Genomic DNA, 16386 nt, shown 5'->3' with positions numbered 1-16386 from the left:
AGTCAAAATAAAGGTGTGACTATCATGTAAAAACCCGACAAGCCACCCTTTTGGTACATCAGGGACTGAAGTCTCAGGGAGAGTCCAAAGGGGACCCTTTTCAGGAAGCTTTTCAGTAAGGTGATCTTCAAGCCACTGTGAAACGTAAATAACCATATCAACAAAGATAACATTTTTGGGGTAAGTAAGTCACATATCACTCCAGAAGAACTTTGTAAAGGGTGTCCCTGTGGGTATGTTGGCAGCTACAGAATTGGGTTCACTTACAAGGCAGGAAGGAGGTGCTGTGGGCATGCCTGGAGCCACCCGGCCCCACCGGTGCATCTCTTTCCCCATTCTGTTGACCTGCCTCATGGAGCTGTCTCCATCACACCTTAGGAGACTGGATCACGGGGAGAGATTATAGGTGAGGAACCCAGTTCTGACTTGCTAGGCAGTGGCTACTCATCCTGTGCATTGTCTCTCTGAAGGACTAGGGCCACTTGTGGCCTGCGTGGAGGCACTGGGACTCCCCAGCATTATGTGCGGCAAGGGAGAGCCCCAGGCTGAGCTGGTGCTACAAACAACCCCCCTCCCCCACTGGCATCCGCTTGGGAATTGCTTATGTGTGAGCAAGAAAGCTCAAGGTTGGGAGTTTGGTCTGGCTTTTTGATCACATCCAGGTGGGGGTGTAGCTCTTACTTTATCTTGTAAGGGTTGGGAGTTGACTGTTGGAAGGGACTCCGGAGCTCTCCTCCCGGCACTGGGCAGGAGCTTGCAGTGAATCTGGCCACTGAAGACTGCCGAGCTGTGAGAACTGCAGCTGCCGCGTCTCCTGGGCCATGTCTCCCAGCATCGCTCTCCTCGATAGAGCTGAAGTTGTTGATTGTCCCGGAACATCTAACCACTGAATAGTGAACACATTGTCTTGTCTTGTCTTCTCTCCTCTTCTAGGCCAAAACGACAGCCGCAGAACAGCTTCCCCACGTTTCCCTCTCCGAAAGCCTGGAACTTCAGAGGGGTAAGTGCTTTCCCTGGCTCTCCCTGCTGCTCCGGCCTGTGCAGGATGCTCTGGGAGGCCATGTGGGCACTGGCCTTCCCAGCCCGGCTCCACCGAGAAGGCTTCTGTGCTTAACAGCTTGGGGAAGCATGTTTGCGTTGGTGATTGTGGTCTGGCCCAGAGAGTGCCTGCTGGCCTTTGTTCTCCTTTGGGCCCCGGGCATCCACTGGCTGAGGAGCTAGGAGGTGTCAAGGACGATGAGGTGGGGGTAATGGCTGTTTGTCTGGGAGACTGGAGGAACCAGGGCACAAAGCAGGAGAAAAAAAATCCAGAAATGTAGACAGTCTGTTGGTAGGTAGATTTATGACTTCAAGGGGAGCTTTGCTTTGCAGAAGAAGCTTGTAAACTTTAAACAGATTTTAAAGAGAAGCATCACAAAGCCCTTAGAGGTGTTAGAAGGGTCTGATCTAACCTCCTCCTGATGCAAAGTTCTCTTCCTTAAAATAGTCATCATCATCAAAGTGTATGGTGCTGAAATAAATTCTAGCTCTGACCTCAGGAACATTACCCTCATGTGTGTAAAGAATGCTCTGAGCTCTGTTTCACCACCAGGCCTTTGCATGCATTGTTCCTTCTGTCCAGAATACTGTACCCCACTGCCCAGCACCGCACCCCTACATGCTCTGCAGCTGGCCCACCCATTTCATCCAAAGCCTTAGCATCACCTCCCTTGGGAATCTGTGATGACCACCCCCCTTAGCCTGAGCTGCAGGTACTTCCTAGGAACTCTGGTGCTTTCTTCTCATTGTTAAGATTGTTATTTAGCGCTTGCTTACTGAAATTTAGGTTTGGAAGCTCCAAGCGTCGGACATGTAGAGGTCTTGCCACCCTCTCTTCATTGGTACATTCTGGGCCTGGCACAGTGCCTGGCATACACATGCTTAATTTGGTGAATGAAGGAATCTCTCACATCCGTCAGTCACAAAATCTACTGCAGATTGTTTCTCAGGTTTAAGCATTTAGTCCTTTGTGCACTATTTTTGCTGGCTCTATTCATCTTTAATATTCTACATAGATGTCATCTTCCCCAAGTGTCTTATTAAAAATAAATACAGATCATGGCTTTATTCTAGCTAAGTTTACAATATGCTTTTCACCGGGTATAAAGAGAAATGAGTGAACCTCTCAAGTGGATGTGCATGTCTTATGAATGCATGTCATATACCTTCTACGTTGGTTATGAGTTGATGGATAAGACCCCTATTTCTCAAAGTATGCTCAGTTGGATGACCATAACCATTGCATGAAAAAAGACTTGTACGGTCATATGGACTTAGGACACACTGAGAGCACCAAGTTAAATACATTCACCACTGCAGGATTTCTCAGAGCCTCTGCTGTGTTGCTGTGCGTGGAGACTACACGGAGAGTGGGTGGAATCTGTGTCACTTCCCAAAGCCACTGACCATAAACCTTTTATTGACAAAATCGTTTGTACACACTGTGGGATAGTTGACATTTATAGTCAATTGTTAATTATAGTTGACCCTTAAGCAACTCAGGGGTTAGGGGTGCCAACCCCCCGCACAGCAGAAAATCTGTGTATAACTTTTGACTCCCCAAAAACTTAACTACTATTAACCTACTGTTGACCAGAAGTCTTTCTGATAACATTACCAGTCAATTAACACATATTTTGTTTGTTAAATGTATAATATATACAATTAAATAAGCTACAGAAAATAAACTGTATTTTTAAATTGTCGCAAATCTCCAACAAGTTTTCCTAATATATTTATTGAAAAAAAATTCCGTGTGTAAGTGGACCCATGCAGCTCAAACCCATGTGGTTCAAGGGTCAACTGCGTAGAGAAATTGGTCTTCCAGTGAGCAAGTTGGCCTTTATGAGGTGTTCATTTTCTCTCGTTCTCTACCCTCCCCTTCAGGGTACCCTGCCTTCCTTCTGAACTCAAGAGCAGCAACTAGCCAAGGGTTGGGGTACAACATACATTGCCTGGGACTGTCCTGGTTTTAGCCGAGTCCTGTGACTTGGGAAATTCTAGTCTCAGGCGGATTGGGACAGTGGATCACCCTACCTGTGGCCAGGTCACCCCTTCAGCTGTTTCCCCTTGAAATGTTTTGGGAACTTTTGAGCACAGCTCCTTATAGAACTCTCTGCTCCAAGGAGCCTGTTTGGGACATGCTTGGTTTAAGAGACCCTTTGGTAGCCTGACATTCTGAGCCAGCTTGCAAGATTTTCCCAAGTAGTTAGAATGGTTGGAGTGAATAGGATCTGTTGGGTGATGAGGTCAGCGGTGGTGTTTACCTTGGTCTCTTGTCCTTGTTTTGATTTCTTCTGGTCTCTGGGGCTTATTGGTAAAGTTAGATAAACTGATATCAAGATGTGCGAGAGGCAGATGGCACAGGGCCTGTCAATTCTCAGATTCCTCTGTGGCCAAATCGATTTGTCTCCCCACCCCGGAGCGTGGTCCTCTGTGGTATGGTGCGGGCGGAAGGAGCCCAACCGACCGGAAGCACCCTCACTGCCAGCAGTCCCTGCCCTGTGACCTTCGTTACAGGAACTGGAAGTGCAGGGCGCGAGCCCATATGCCAGGGGGATGACCGTGGAGGCCTTCCGTAGCTCGTCCGTTTTCTGTAGTGAAATGTGACTCCAGGCCTGTGCCTCCTGCACAGCTGGCCTCCGTGCGGCTGGGCAGTGCTGAGCTCCAAATCTCCACCCTGCCTTGTGACAATATCTGCTTTGCCTCCTCCCGTTAGCTCAGAGAGAGCCGGGCAGACGCAGGGAGGAAACTCGCCCTGGAAACGTGACCACCTGAGGACCCTGCCCCCTGCCATTGCCCGGTAGTTGCAAATTTGGATCTGAATAGGCAGCACAGAGGAGAAAATAGGTATGACCAGTAAACAAACTCAGATTGTTCATTCTAACTCATACGTAACAAACGTTCTTAAATGATGAAAGTAATAAGAAACAACAGTGTAAACAAATTTCATTAAGCTCCTGCCGCGTGCTAGCTACTCTTCCCAGTGCTTTGCATGTCATCACACCCCCCAAAAACCCTATTAGGCAGATGCTATTACTGTGCCCAGTTTCCAGAGAGGCAGACTGGATACATTCCTGAGGTCCCACAGCAGTGAAGTGGTGGATCTAGTTTTCAGGGTCTTCCACAAGCGAGAGGATGCTTTTCAAAAAAGCCTCCAGGGCTTAGGGACCATCAGGGTATGTCACTGAACATGTGTTGTGGCAAAACATCTGGGAACTGATGAAATCTGGGCACACAGGAGAGGCCGGCACAGGCCGTGCTGGGCTATAAGATGCTTGCCCTCACCTGTCTCACCGTTTCCCCACCTCCCGATCATCAGCCTAGAGGCCGTCTCCATGCCCCCTCAGGGTACTGTCCACTGCCCCTGGACAGCCCCAGCTCTGACTGTAGGGGACAGTCCTTAGCAATTAAAACAAAAGATTAAGTGGTGAAAAGGCATGTATTTTAGGGTCAGAATGCTAATTGGAAAGTGCAGACAAGACACATGTCAGCGCATTCAGACACATTTCACCTGAAAAGCGGGGACAATCATGCATCTTCTCAAAACACAAGATTTGGTTCTAATGTGTGTGAAGTGATGTGAATCATGCTTCCATGGAGTTAAATGTGCAGAAATATTAGCTCCTGATAAGCAGAGTTCTCTTACACCTGAGAGGACTGCTCCTTAAAAATGTATATTTAATAGGTGCCTTTCCCATGGAAGGTGTCCCCTCAAAAGGCGAAACTGACTCTCTGGTTTCCACCTGGCCCTCTCCTCTCAATTCCCTTCTGGCAGCAGAGAAGCCAGGCTTCGAGTAGATGCTGACACCTGGCAGGACAAGCCCATGTCCTCTTAAGTCTGCTGACACCAAAAATGTGCCAGGCACAGTGTAGCTTGTTTTTAGATTTCAAACGCAGTTTCTTTTGTTGGTCACGTGGGAGGTCTGCAGGGACATAGCAGCTTATATGCCAGTGTCTGCAAATTCTCCAACTTTGGACACAGTTTATAGATGCCTCTGTTTATTTTATGTGGTTCTCCATTCAGTTATTCCATTTTAGTTCCAGAATTATGCAGGTCTTCCAGGTTAAGAAAACTTAGGTGCAAGTGACAGAAATTCAACTCAGATTTGCAGTAAGGAAGGAGAGTGTCTAAAATCACAGCAGTCTAGGGAGTATCTCACGGAATGCAGAGGGGCCTCCGAAGCCCCTCGAGCCAGCCACTGGGAGCCCATGAGCATTGCCAGCTCTTCAGTTATGTGCTGCATTTTCTCTGCAGACCAACTTCTTCCATTTCTTCATGCCATGGAAATGCAACCCTCTGCAGAGAGACAGAATCAAAATTTCTAGAGGGGGATTATGATTGGCCCAGCGTGGGCCAGGTGGATACTCCCAGCCCAGTCAGCAGCGGCCATGGAGAGGGGTCCTGCGGTACTGCTCTGGTGGCTGCTATGATAACCATAGTAACATTGGGGAGAAGGGACAATTTCCAGAAGAAGGGGAGAGGTGCTGAGCAGATACAAACGATTCTTGTCTATAAAGGTCTTCCCCATCTCTTGTCCCACAGTAAGGGCTGATCATCACGAGGTCCAGGGTCTGGCTCCCAGGTGGACCACACTCCTAACTGCTCTTCTTTCATAATGGGTTAGAAGCAGTCCTTTTAGTTACTGAGTTTTGGTTTTTTTTTGTTTTATGGCCCCGACAATCTGATCTGGAAGCAAAACTATACTGCTCATAACACTTAAAATGTAATGGCCCTCTGGATAAAAAAATAGCAAATCCTGGAAAATTGCATTCTGAAATAGCTTACAGCCATTTCTGTAATTTTGGGAAATATGGAGCTACATCGGCGGTTTTAAATAGGAAGTGGCCCAAATATTAGTCTCAGTATTGCTTTGTCGTTTGCCACATTTGTGACTTTTCGTGGAGATATCTCTTTTTCATTTTAATCATATTTTGCCTTTACTACATGAACAGTATCACGGCAGCAATCATGTTGTCCCCAAAAGGCCGTCACGCTGTTTGAAGACATGGCAAGGGCGGGGACATTGGGAACCAGGGAAGATGTGTCTTTGGAAAACCCTTTCGATCTTCCTGTCGTTTTTCCTTTCCCATGCTCAGTTTTGTTTTCAGTTTCCTCCGCATGTTGGAAACTGGGGATGGGAACTGAAGCTTTTGTGGGGGGGGCTAGTGTGGGTGCTGCTGATGACTCTCCTCTCCCATCAGTCTCTCCTCTTCACAATCAGCGTGACCCCGTTTGTGGGTGGGATGGAGTTTAGCTCACTATGACTCCAGACAGTCCCCACCTTTAGGTGCTCAGGTCACGCTGTCTGTTAAGCCAGTTGAAACACACAGCAAGAAGCAAGGCGGGAAAGAGGAGTCAGTCAACACACTCCAGACAGACCACAGACCGGGCAGCAGGATCGCACCTGGATCCTGGGGCTCACGGCGCCCGCGTGCCCTTCCTCCCCACTGCACGGGCCCTCCCTGCTGTGATGTGGGTACAGGACCGGGGTTAACGTTCGGGCAAGAGGCCCACAGACTGAAGGTGCCCTGGATGAACGACACACACTTGCTTTATCCAAAACACTCAGGAACAAGTATGCTTGGTTAGCAGCCGCGACCAGCCCATTGGCCAGGTGAACGGCTGGCTCATTTCTCTCTTATGTGTGTGTCTTGGGCAGAAGATGCATGGCGGCCAGAATGGGTATCGCCAGTGGGTAACCAAGTTAAGGCTTCCTGTATATTAAGTGTTCATATATGTTTAGTGCCTCTGCGTAGGTAGTACCTCATTGGCCTCTTGCGTATTTAGTGCATAACAAGCACTTACTCACCAGTATTTATGAGTATTAAGTATCTTTTGTTCTCTTCATCCTTTCTTGTCTGTGTTTGGCATACACATGTCCTACTTAATAACCATTTATTTATACTTAATGTAACTTAAAATATTTTTATTATTGAAGGTAGATATCTTACAAACTTCTTTGCTTTCAGTAACTGAAATAAATATTCTCTAAAAGTGAACATTCATCACAATGTGTTTGCATAGGGCCCATTTTTAAATGGGCTGCCCTATGGAAGTCTGGTGATGAAAATTCTCTTCCTTGATTCTCAGGCCCCCCACATTTGTCTCCCCACCCACCCCCCAGCCCAGCCTCTCTCCTTCTGCTGTCCAGCTCTGGGAACCTCAATGAACAAAACTCCCTAACCAGCCTTTTTTGTGCACGACTGTTACTGCTGACTTCCACGTGGCCCTGGTAATAAAACCAGCCGTACTCGACGTTGTAAAGCAGTCTGGACCACCAGTGCCCTGGCCTGGTTAGCGCACACTCAGCGAGGAGGAAATGTGTGCAGAAGGCTATGAATGTACAATGTGTTTTTTTGTATCCTCAGGGCTGGTGTGACCTAATGTCCCATTTAGAAAAAAAAGGGAACAAGGCTGATGGGTTTTTTTTTATGGGCAGATAAAGATTTGTTTAAAATCATAGCTCTGATTTGAGGAAGGTGCAGTGGAGTTGTATCAGATGTACATTAGTTTATGTGGTTCAGCTAAATTGCAGAAGGGGGTGGGGAGCAAACTTCCGGGTCAACGTGAGAGGGGATGGTGCACCTGCTGTTCCCCTGTCCATCCCTCTGCGGTGACGGTGGGCCTAGACCTGGAACGCACTTCAAGGGCCCTGAAGGCCAGTAGCAACGTCATCTGGGAGACATGTATGATCCTCGTTCTGACAGTGGTACAGGAAATATTGTGTGGTTTATTGAGAAAAGGGATGTCAGGTTTCACCTGGTGTCTTCCTAAGAGATTTCCGTGATTACTATTTTGACTTTGTGTACTATTTTTTCAACTTTTTATTATGAAAGATTTCAAACATGGGAAGTTGAAATATGTGTGCAGTGAACACCCAGCAATTGCTAGAATCAACACTTGCTTTACCTCTTTATCCATCTCTAGCTACACAATTTGACTTTATTTTACTAAACCATATCAAAGTAGCATAAGGACAGATACCATGACCCTTCGCTTCTAAGTACTTCAATCCATATGTTGTAAGATTAAGAATATTTTCCTACATTACCAAAATATCATCATCAAGCCTGAGAAAGTTACCAGTGGTCCCCGGTGTTTCCTAATATTCAGTCTATGTTCAAATTTCTCCAGTTGTCTCTTATAGTTGGTTTTCCCCCAGATCATTCAAAGGTTGTCCCCCAGACATGAAGCCTTAACTTGGTTACCCACTGGCAATACCCATTCTGGCCCCAAGCGTCTTCTGCAAAGATGCATTGTATCTTACTGCATTTGTTTGTTTGTTTGTTTTTATCAAATTGAGGGCCACAATATCATTGTGTTATGTTTTTTAAGTCTGTTTTTTTAAATAACATTAACTTTTTGAAAGGACCAGACCAATTCGTTGCTTATGGAATGTGTCTCACATTTGAATCTGTCTGACTGCTTCCCTCTGCTGCCATTTAAGTTGTTCCTCTGTCCTTTATATTTATAAGCTGCTAAGTCTAAAGACTTCATTTGTTTCCATTTACACACTTTGGGGCAGGAACACATCTAAAGCAATGCCAGCTGCTTGCATCCCCATTAGGAGGTCCATAGCGGTGGCTTGTCTGTTCCAGTTGGTGAGCCAGGCTGTGAGAGGGGAGCCAGTGCACCGGCGACTCCTGGGTGCACATGGACCTTTTGGCAGAAAGCGCCATTACCTCGAGAGAAGGGCTGCGTACAGAGAGAATGCACAGTTGCATGGACCCAGGATTTCTCTCTGTGGGTCAGTTTCCTTCTTCCTTTCTCTGATGGCACCCTCTAATGGGGAGGCCCTGCTCCCCGTGTCTTCTCCAGGCATGTGGCATGTCTGGGCTCATCACCATGCCAGCTCTGACCCCGACCTGACCTGTCTGTAGCCCCTTCTCCTGCAGCTCACAGGAGTGTCAGCTCTCGCTGCCCCTGCCCCAAGTCCCTAAGAAAACTCTGATCGCACCGGCTCATCTTTCTAGTGCTGGGCGGGCTCCTGGCCGGCTCCTAGAAGGGCTTCGCTCTCCTCCACACTCATCTGTGGCCCGAGAGTCGGGGTCATGGGGACCCACTATTCTCTAGGTGGGGCAAGTTGCTAATCTCACTCGGACTCACATGACCTCTCTGGGAAATGCATTTAGCTCTTAGGGTTCTTATGAGGGTTCAATTAAATAATTCATGTCAGGTATTTAGCTGTGGGTCTATGACATAGTAAGTGCTCAATAAATACCTTTTTATTACCTTATACCCACTCAGCAGGAACTGTGTGCAGCACTGGAGGAAGTGGGACAGATTTTCTGGAAAGAGAATTTGTGGGGAAGATACAGCAAAACATGTCCAGTATGAGAAAAACTTCCCATTTATCTAATATTTTCCCATGTTACAGAGTGATCAGTTCAGGCTGAGGGTCATGGGACACTGAGGCTGGACCATTTGCTCTTGGCATGTAGGTACCATGAAATAAAAAAGACATACCTGATGTATGTGGGAATATGCACCGATTTAGAGGAAGAAAAGACAGTTTCTTATGTAAAAAGCTATTGAGTGAATTTTCAATGTAGTCTGCATCTATTCTTGAACATTCTAGCATATTGCTTTGGATAAGGGTTGGCTTATGGTAATTTGAATCTTACATCTTGGAGCTTGGCAGTGGATTCAGTGCTGGATTCACTTTGCTCACACCTCTCCCTACTGGCGTCTCCGTAATGTGCTGATAGGCACATCGAACTGGCCGTCCTTGGCTCCTTAACCACGGCACCTTAGTCGCCCAATGAAAATATCCAACAAATGGCAACATTCTTCTCATGTTTGTGCTTTTGATTGCATTTTGCTGTGTGAGAAAAATTAACACCTTGTTTTGAAGGAAAAAAGTTTCGATATTTTAGGAGCGTTTGAAATCATTGACCTCCGCAGGTCAGTCCAAGGATTGGAGATTTTCCAAAGCGGTGTTTTTCACCTACAGAATTAACCAACCTTTTTAAGAGTGATAACTTGAAACGCTGGTAAGGATGCCCGTAGGATGGATGCTCTCACAGGTGTTTGGTGGCACTACACTCAGTCATCTTTCTGGAAAGCTGTTTGTGTCAAGAGCCATAAACATTTTTATGGCTATTGACCAAATAATTCTGCTTCTAGGAATCCATCTATAGAAGTCACCAGACGTGGATTAAGATTTACGCACAAAAATGTTTAGTGCAGCAGTCATTATAATGGTAGGAAAAAATGGGAAAAATCTAAATGTCCCATAATGTGGGACGGTTGGTGTAAATTGTGTTTTACCTGTATCAGCGCATAATATGCAGCTGTAAGAGTATGTTCAGGAAGAGTGTTAATTCAGGAGAAATGTTTACTGTTATGTTTTTAAAAGCAGAAAATAAAATTGTACATACAGTAATGATTTTGATGTGAAAAAGAATTGCTGTGATAGGACAAAGAAAATATGCCAAAATACTAATAATGATTTCCTTTCTGTAAGTGAGGTTATAAGTGACATTTTTTCTTTGTTTTGTTTTGACTTTTACAAGTTTCTGCAGGGCATATGCATACAAAATTATAATCAAAGAGAAGAAAAATTGAGGTGAGAAGACAAATAATTTTGAAATAGAGTTTTAGGTTTTAAAGTTTAAGAATAAAAATTGTCTCCAACAGGCAGCAGGAATAAACTGAAGTCAGAAATTCAGTGAATTGGCCTAAATTGTATTGTTTCTTAGAATGGAATTTTCAAATATGGCATCAGTTTGTAGATGAGTTTCAAATGTGAACTTGGGAAAGGTGAACTGGGAGCAATTTTGTCTTCCTTGTCTATCAACAAAAACAAAAATCTGTAAATCTTCCTTGGGTCTTTGATGGGGGAGGAAAGCCGCTGAATGAGAATGAATATGGTGTCATCTGCCTGGAGAGAAATCACAGCTCTGAAATCATCACCCCCAAAAGTTAATATTCCAAGGGATTAATAGGTAACTCCAGTGCATCTTACTGAGTTGGGGCACATTATTTTTGTGGGTTCTAGATAATAGCTTGGAACAATATTTCGGACTATCATTTTGGGAAAATCAGAGGAAAATGCTTCACAGGGCAGTCTCTGCGTTCCTTCTCATGGGTTTAGTTTCTTGCTGAAACTCAGAGGTCTGTAGACTGCACACTTCACTTAGGAATTTGGGGTTACAAAGATGCTTTTTAAAAATACCCTCCACCTCAAAATACGTTTCCCATCATGGAACATGTGTCCTTAAAATCGCACGTGTTTTTCTTGGGACAAACCTTTGCCACCAAATCCTAAAACCTCTCAAGGAGGGAGAGAGCTTGAGTTTCCAACCAGAACAGTCTTCTCAAGTCTACAGAATTGGTACAAATGGACAAGATTGGCTGTTCTTGACACATAACAAAGCCTCCTGCGCCAGTCCTTGCAGTCTTAATGTCACGTCTTTTTTCCTTTCTTTTTAAAATACACGCCTCTCATTATCCAGCGTGACTAAGAGGCCCTGCATTTGTGCCCCTGACATGCTTGTCCTCAATATCCCCGTCCTTTCCTCCTGATACCCCTCGCTCAGGAAGTGACTTCTCTGCCTTGTTTCATTAGTCACTGTGACGTGACTCATCAAATCCCGTCCACTGAGCGTGCCACCCCCTCACCCCCCGTGAACATCTTGCCCCTTTCCCTTCATTTGTGCACTTGCATTTTTTTTTACACGTTTGTTTGAAAGGCTGATGTTGCCTATTATATCTCTTATGTGTGATTTTATGTTACTTAACAGTACTGACCTTCTTTAATATTTTAAGAAATAGTTCCACTACCCAACTCAAAAGGGCAGATGTCAGAAAGTGCAGCAGACAAGAATAGGGGAGAAAACCCTTACGGTGGGGCAGTGAACCCACGATGCGAGGAAGTCCATTCGTTTGGGCTTAGTGGTTCCAGGCGCTTCCTCCCCACCAGATCTGCTGTCTCCTTGTGGGTTTCTGGGCACCCTCTCTTCAGCTGCTCTCTGTTTCTTCCTCTGAACACTGGTTTTATTTCTAGACAAACTCAATCTCAAAAATCTCTGGTTTAGCGCTAGGAGAAGATAAAAACATTTTCACCCATTACCTGTGTTTATTTAAACAAACTCATGCAACTCTTGTTCCCAACAATCACTGGGGTGCTTTCTGCTGGCCTGGCAGGATTGCTGCTTGCAATGGTGAGGAGATGCCATCAGCACCCTTTGTGTACTCTTTGCATAAGGGGACAGGGCAGCCAGTGCCAGCCAGGTTTTTAAAAATGCATTGGAAGAGTTGAATGATTCTATTCAGTTGCCTGCCTGGCTGGGAAGGTGCAGCATTGACTCCTGCGGCAGTGCTCAAGTCCCTGAGAGGCCCGCAGCCCCAGCTGATGGGCTGAGCTAGCAGGTTCCTCAGCCTCTAGAACATGCCTGCGCCCACAGGGGGCTGGCCGCCCTGCCAAACGGCGGAGAAGCAGCAGAGGATGAGAATGTTGGCGCAGGCAAGATGCTCAGCTCTGTGGGCCTTTGATGCTTCAGGGCCTCTGAACCTCAGAGGATGCAGGGCTATTCCAGAAAGTTCAGCCAAGGGAAGATCTGCCAGATTTTCCTTAGGTCATAGCATCTAAGCAAGTCACCCTGTTAACCACCAGCGAGATAACTTGGAAATAAGAACTTTAAAGGTTCTAGTGCTTGAGTTTACTTCCTTTCTCTTAGAACAAAGTCACCATTTGACATCGTGACTGTAGAAACATCGGGCGTAGGATTTCATTTTCTGGTCTGTGGAAGCCACTAGTGTGGCTCCTGGCAAAGGTTCTCCCACGTGTGTTCCGTGGGGCAGTGGCCGCAGAGCCTGGGAGCTCGCCAGAAACGCAGGCCTCAGGCCCCACCGCAGAGCCGGGACAGGACCTGCACTTCGTCCAGTCCCCAGCCGGTGCGCGGCCCGTGGGAGCGTGAACAGCACTCTGATTCCCAGGACAGTCTAGGTTCAGCCTGCAGGCACCGTCAGCTCAGGAGAGGCTTCATGTGGAAGTCTCCAGGGTCAGGATTTGGGGTGATGGAAGATGACATGTGGTTGGTCCACTTTCTAAAGAAAGAGGGGCCACGGTGAATTCCAGTTAGCTGGTCCCCGAGACTCAGCCACTAGGGGCCAGACTCAGTATATGTCCCTCTGTGATGCAGGTGCAGTGCAAGCGGCCACAGGCTAGGGCCACAGTTCTGGTATCCCCACCCCTCCCGTCACTCTGCTTCATGTGGACGACCCTGCCCACTGGAGGACCCGCACCATAGCATCTTTGGTCCACAGAAAGGTGCTCCTGGAACTCTTTCTCAAAGGCAGAGGATGTGTCTTTTCTCTCACAATGTGCACATAGTAGGTTTTGCGCTGACCTCGTGGGTGTCCTGCGCTGTCCTGGGCATCACGGCCACCACGCCCTGACCTGCGACCCGTGGGCAGGACGGCAACCTGATAAAGGAGGGAAGGGTGTCAGGCCACCCCGCACCGAGGCCCCTGGGTCATACAGTACATTTCCTGCCTCTAATTACTTACCAGTCCTGGCGGCTGTTTCCTTTGCTCTGTGACAGAGGAAGCTGACCTCGCCGGGGTTTAAAGCCCGCTCAGCCCTGGCCATTGCTTGTCACGGTTTTTCCTCAGGTGGCAGGTCACTGGGGGCAGAGGCATATTTTCCAAACGCCTTTGTGGCTCAGTCATCAAGGATGCCTTCATTTCTAGAGAGGTGTGGGCAGGGGCTACGCTGATTACAGGGCTCGAGCGAGGCCCTGAACACATCTCGGGTTTGGAATGCACATTGTCGTCTGCAGTAATTACAGTTTGCGCCCCGGCCCTGCTCAGCCCCCGTGGTCATTATCCTGGTGCAGAATAAGCAGCTTTGTGCTTTTGGAGTGGGAGGTAATGAGGGGGAGAGGGGCGCCTGAGGGACATTAAGGGGTGTTTTCAAAGCCCATCTCCAAGCGTGAGTGGGAGAAGGACAGATGCAGAGGCGTGCTGGCGAGCTCTGTGGCATGGGCCGGGAACCCAGCCTGTCTGAGCCTGCCTCAGAGGGTTGCCGGGGTGATGAGAGAGGGTGGTGATGTGAAGGATGCCAGCGCAGTGCCTGGGTCAGAGTAGGTGCTGAATAAGGTGGGATTTCCCTGCCCAGCAGACACTGTTGGGGTGGGGATCTGCAATGGGAAGGCACTGCCCTAGCATACATTAGTTACCCCCCTGGTTCTGCAGAGGGGCAGCAGCGATCCTTCCCGTGCTTCACAGGTCTGTAGAATTGAGGGCTGACTTCGTATGCTGGCTTGGGTCAGACTTCCTGAGAATTGGTCTGGCTGTGTGCCCTTTGGTGATTTGATGACCATTTCTGAGCCACTGGCTTTCTCATTTATAAAATGGACATCCTAACTGTACATGATTCACAGCATTGCTGGGAAGAGTCTGTGTGAGAAATGCATGTAAACTGACCGCCAGTGCTTGGCACAAACTCTACTGTTAGCTAGGGAAGGAAATGAAGGTTTTAAGGGTGGACTTCCCAAGTCTGGGCTCATATGTGGTGGAGCCTGGACACTGGCCTAGCAGACTGGCTCTAGAGTGCACATTAGTGTCCCTGTCCCCCTACCTGAAAGTGGTCAGAAGTCAGTGGCAGGCACAACTCAAGCACCTGCTTTTGGAACTCTATTCCTCAGACCCCTCATTTTTTGTTACAGATTCTTTCTTAAATTGGGTTAAGGCAGATCCTCATAATATCATTATATTACTATGGTATATAATGTTACTGATGTATAATATTTAGAAATCTAAGTTTATTTACATTATATATAATAATCAGGTATTCTGTTTAATAGTAATGCCAGTAACAGCTATTTGCATAGATGGTGCATTCCTATCGCAAATGTCCCAGCCACTGTCAGCACTTACAATTGCTTTTTGTTGTCCCACGTGGAGCTTATTTTCCATGATTTTGATGCAAAGTTAACTGTTTATCTTAGACAGTCTCTAGGAAGCTGCTCCTGTTACTTCTCGTGTACCAGGCACTGTCCTAAGTGGTTTATTTATTTAGTCCTTACAGTGATCCTGTTGGTTGATGCCTTTATTATCCCCATTTAAGAGATGACAAAACTGAGGCACAGAGACATTAAACTGCAAGAGGTCACACAGTGAGTGTAGCACTGGGATTCAAATCCAGGTCATTAGTCTGAGAATTCCTGTCCCTAATCCCTGTGTTAAACTGCCTTCATTCACTTCATCTACTTTGCAGATGCTGTGCCTGTGCCACCATGGCAAGCCTTGGTGTTCCCAGACCTCCATGGCTGCACACTCAGCCCACCATTCCCTGGGCACCAGGCTGTGTGCTGGTCTCTCCTAGCCTCAGAGGGTGGTTCTGGGGGCTCCTCCCGCAAACTCCCAGGGGCACCTGCGGCACAGGAGGCGCTTTGTGCTTCAAGCTTGTACATTCTTTAGAAAGTAAAAATCAGCTTCTCATTTTAACGATGACACAACCCAGAGGTGAGGTTCCTGTTATCACACGGAGGGAATCTGGGTGGAGGCGAATGAGTCGTAAAGCCAAGCAGCGGGCCGTGAGAGCTCTGTGTAATTTCACACTGCGGGAGGGGGTGGCTGCGGTTAACCCCAGCTGGCAGGACAAGTTCACCTCCCTTCTATTCTGCAAGGGCGGAGCTGGGAGGCGTCATGCCGGAATTTGTTATCACTATTACAGTTCCTGGATTTCAGCTAATGTATTTATGCACATGCACATTGAAATACATAGGAATTGGGGCACTCAGACATCTCAGTGGCGTTTATAGCCACGGCCACTGTTCTGGACAAACAGAATTTGTTTCCGGCCATGCTTCTGTTCTTGCCGAGAAACTTGCTCTGCTTCCCTGTTTTCCAAGGCACGGAGGTGGAATTTCTCCCTTGGTTCCACTGTTCTCACCCTGTCCTTCCCACAGGCCCCAAACATCTGCCTACCTCTCGAATGAGCTGTGCTACTCCCACCTCTCTCCCTTGCTCTGGCCCCCGCCTCCTCTCACCTGGCAACTCCTATTCATCCCTCACAACCTGCTCCAGGGATACTTGTGCTGGGAATTGCCCCTGGCTGCCCCCTCAGTGTTCCTGCACTCCCAGGCTGTAGAATGTGGCAGGCTGAGCAGCAAGCATTGTTTGCAGGTCAGCATCCCTGTGGCCTGCAAGCAGCTCCGGTATTTTTGTATGCCTGACACTTTGAGCACAGAGCTGGCCATTTTTCTTTAAATGAAGGACTTGTGCCCCCTCTTTTTACTGTCCGATTGCATTTCTTTCCCGAGGAGGGTCTGTGGATAGTAGATAGAATACCAGATGGGGGATCTGGAACGCCACAGTGTAGGCTCCATGAAAAC

The 16386-nt window shown here is 47.3% G+C and overlaps 1 protein-coding gene across 3 annotated transcripts in view; it reads left to right on the top strand.

Moving 5' to 3' along the window:
* ARHGEF3 (Rho guanine nucleotide exchange factor 3) overlaps positions 1-16386 on the top strand; it is a 245248-nt gene that overhangs the window by 73840 nt on the left and 155022 nt on the right. For all 3 annotated transcript variants that reach the window (XM_037019264.2, XM_037019266.2, XM_073230740.1), the window contains exon 3: positions 934-1000. In XM_037019264.2, coding sequence (XP_036875159.2) covers positions 934-1000 — 67 coding nt within the window. The remainder of the gene's footprint in view (positions 1-933; positions 1001-16386) is intronic.

This window comes from Manis javanica, chromosome 3, assembly GCF_040802235.1.
Source record: "Manis javanica isolate MJ-LG chromosome 3, MJ_LKY, whole genome shotgun sequence".
Taxonomy (NCBI): domain Eukaryota; kingdom Metazoa; phylum Chordata; class Mammalia; order Pholidota; family Manidae; genus Manis; species Manis javanica.
Note: the sequence above shows the minus strand (reverse complement) of the source record. Positions and strands in the feature narration are given on the sequence as shown.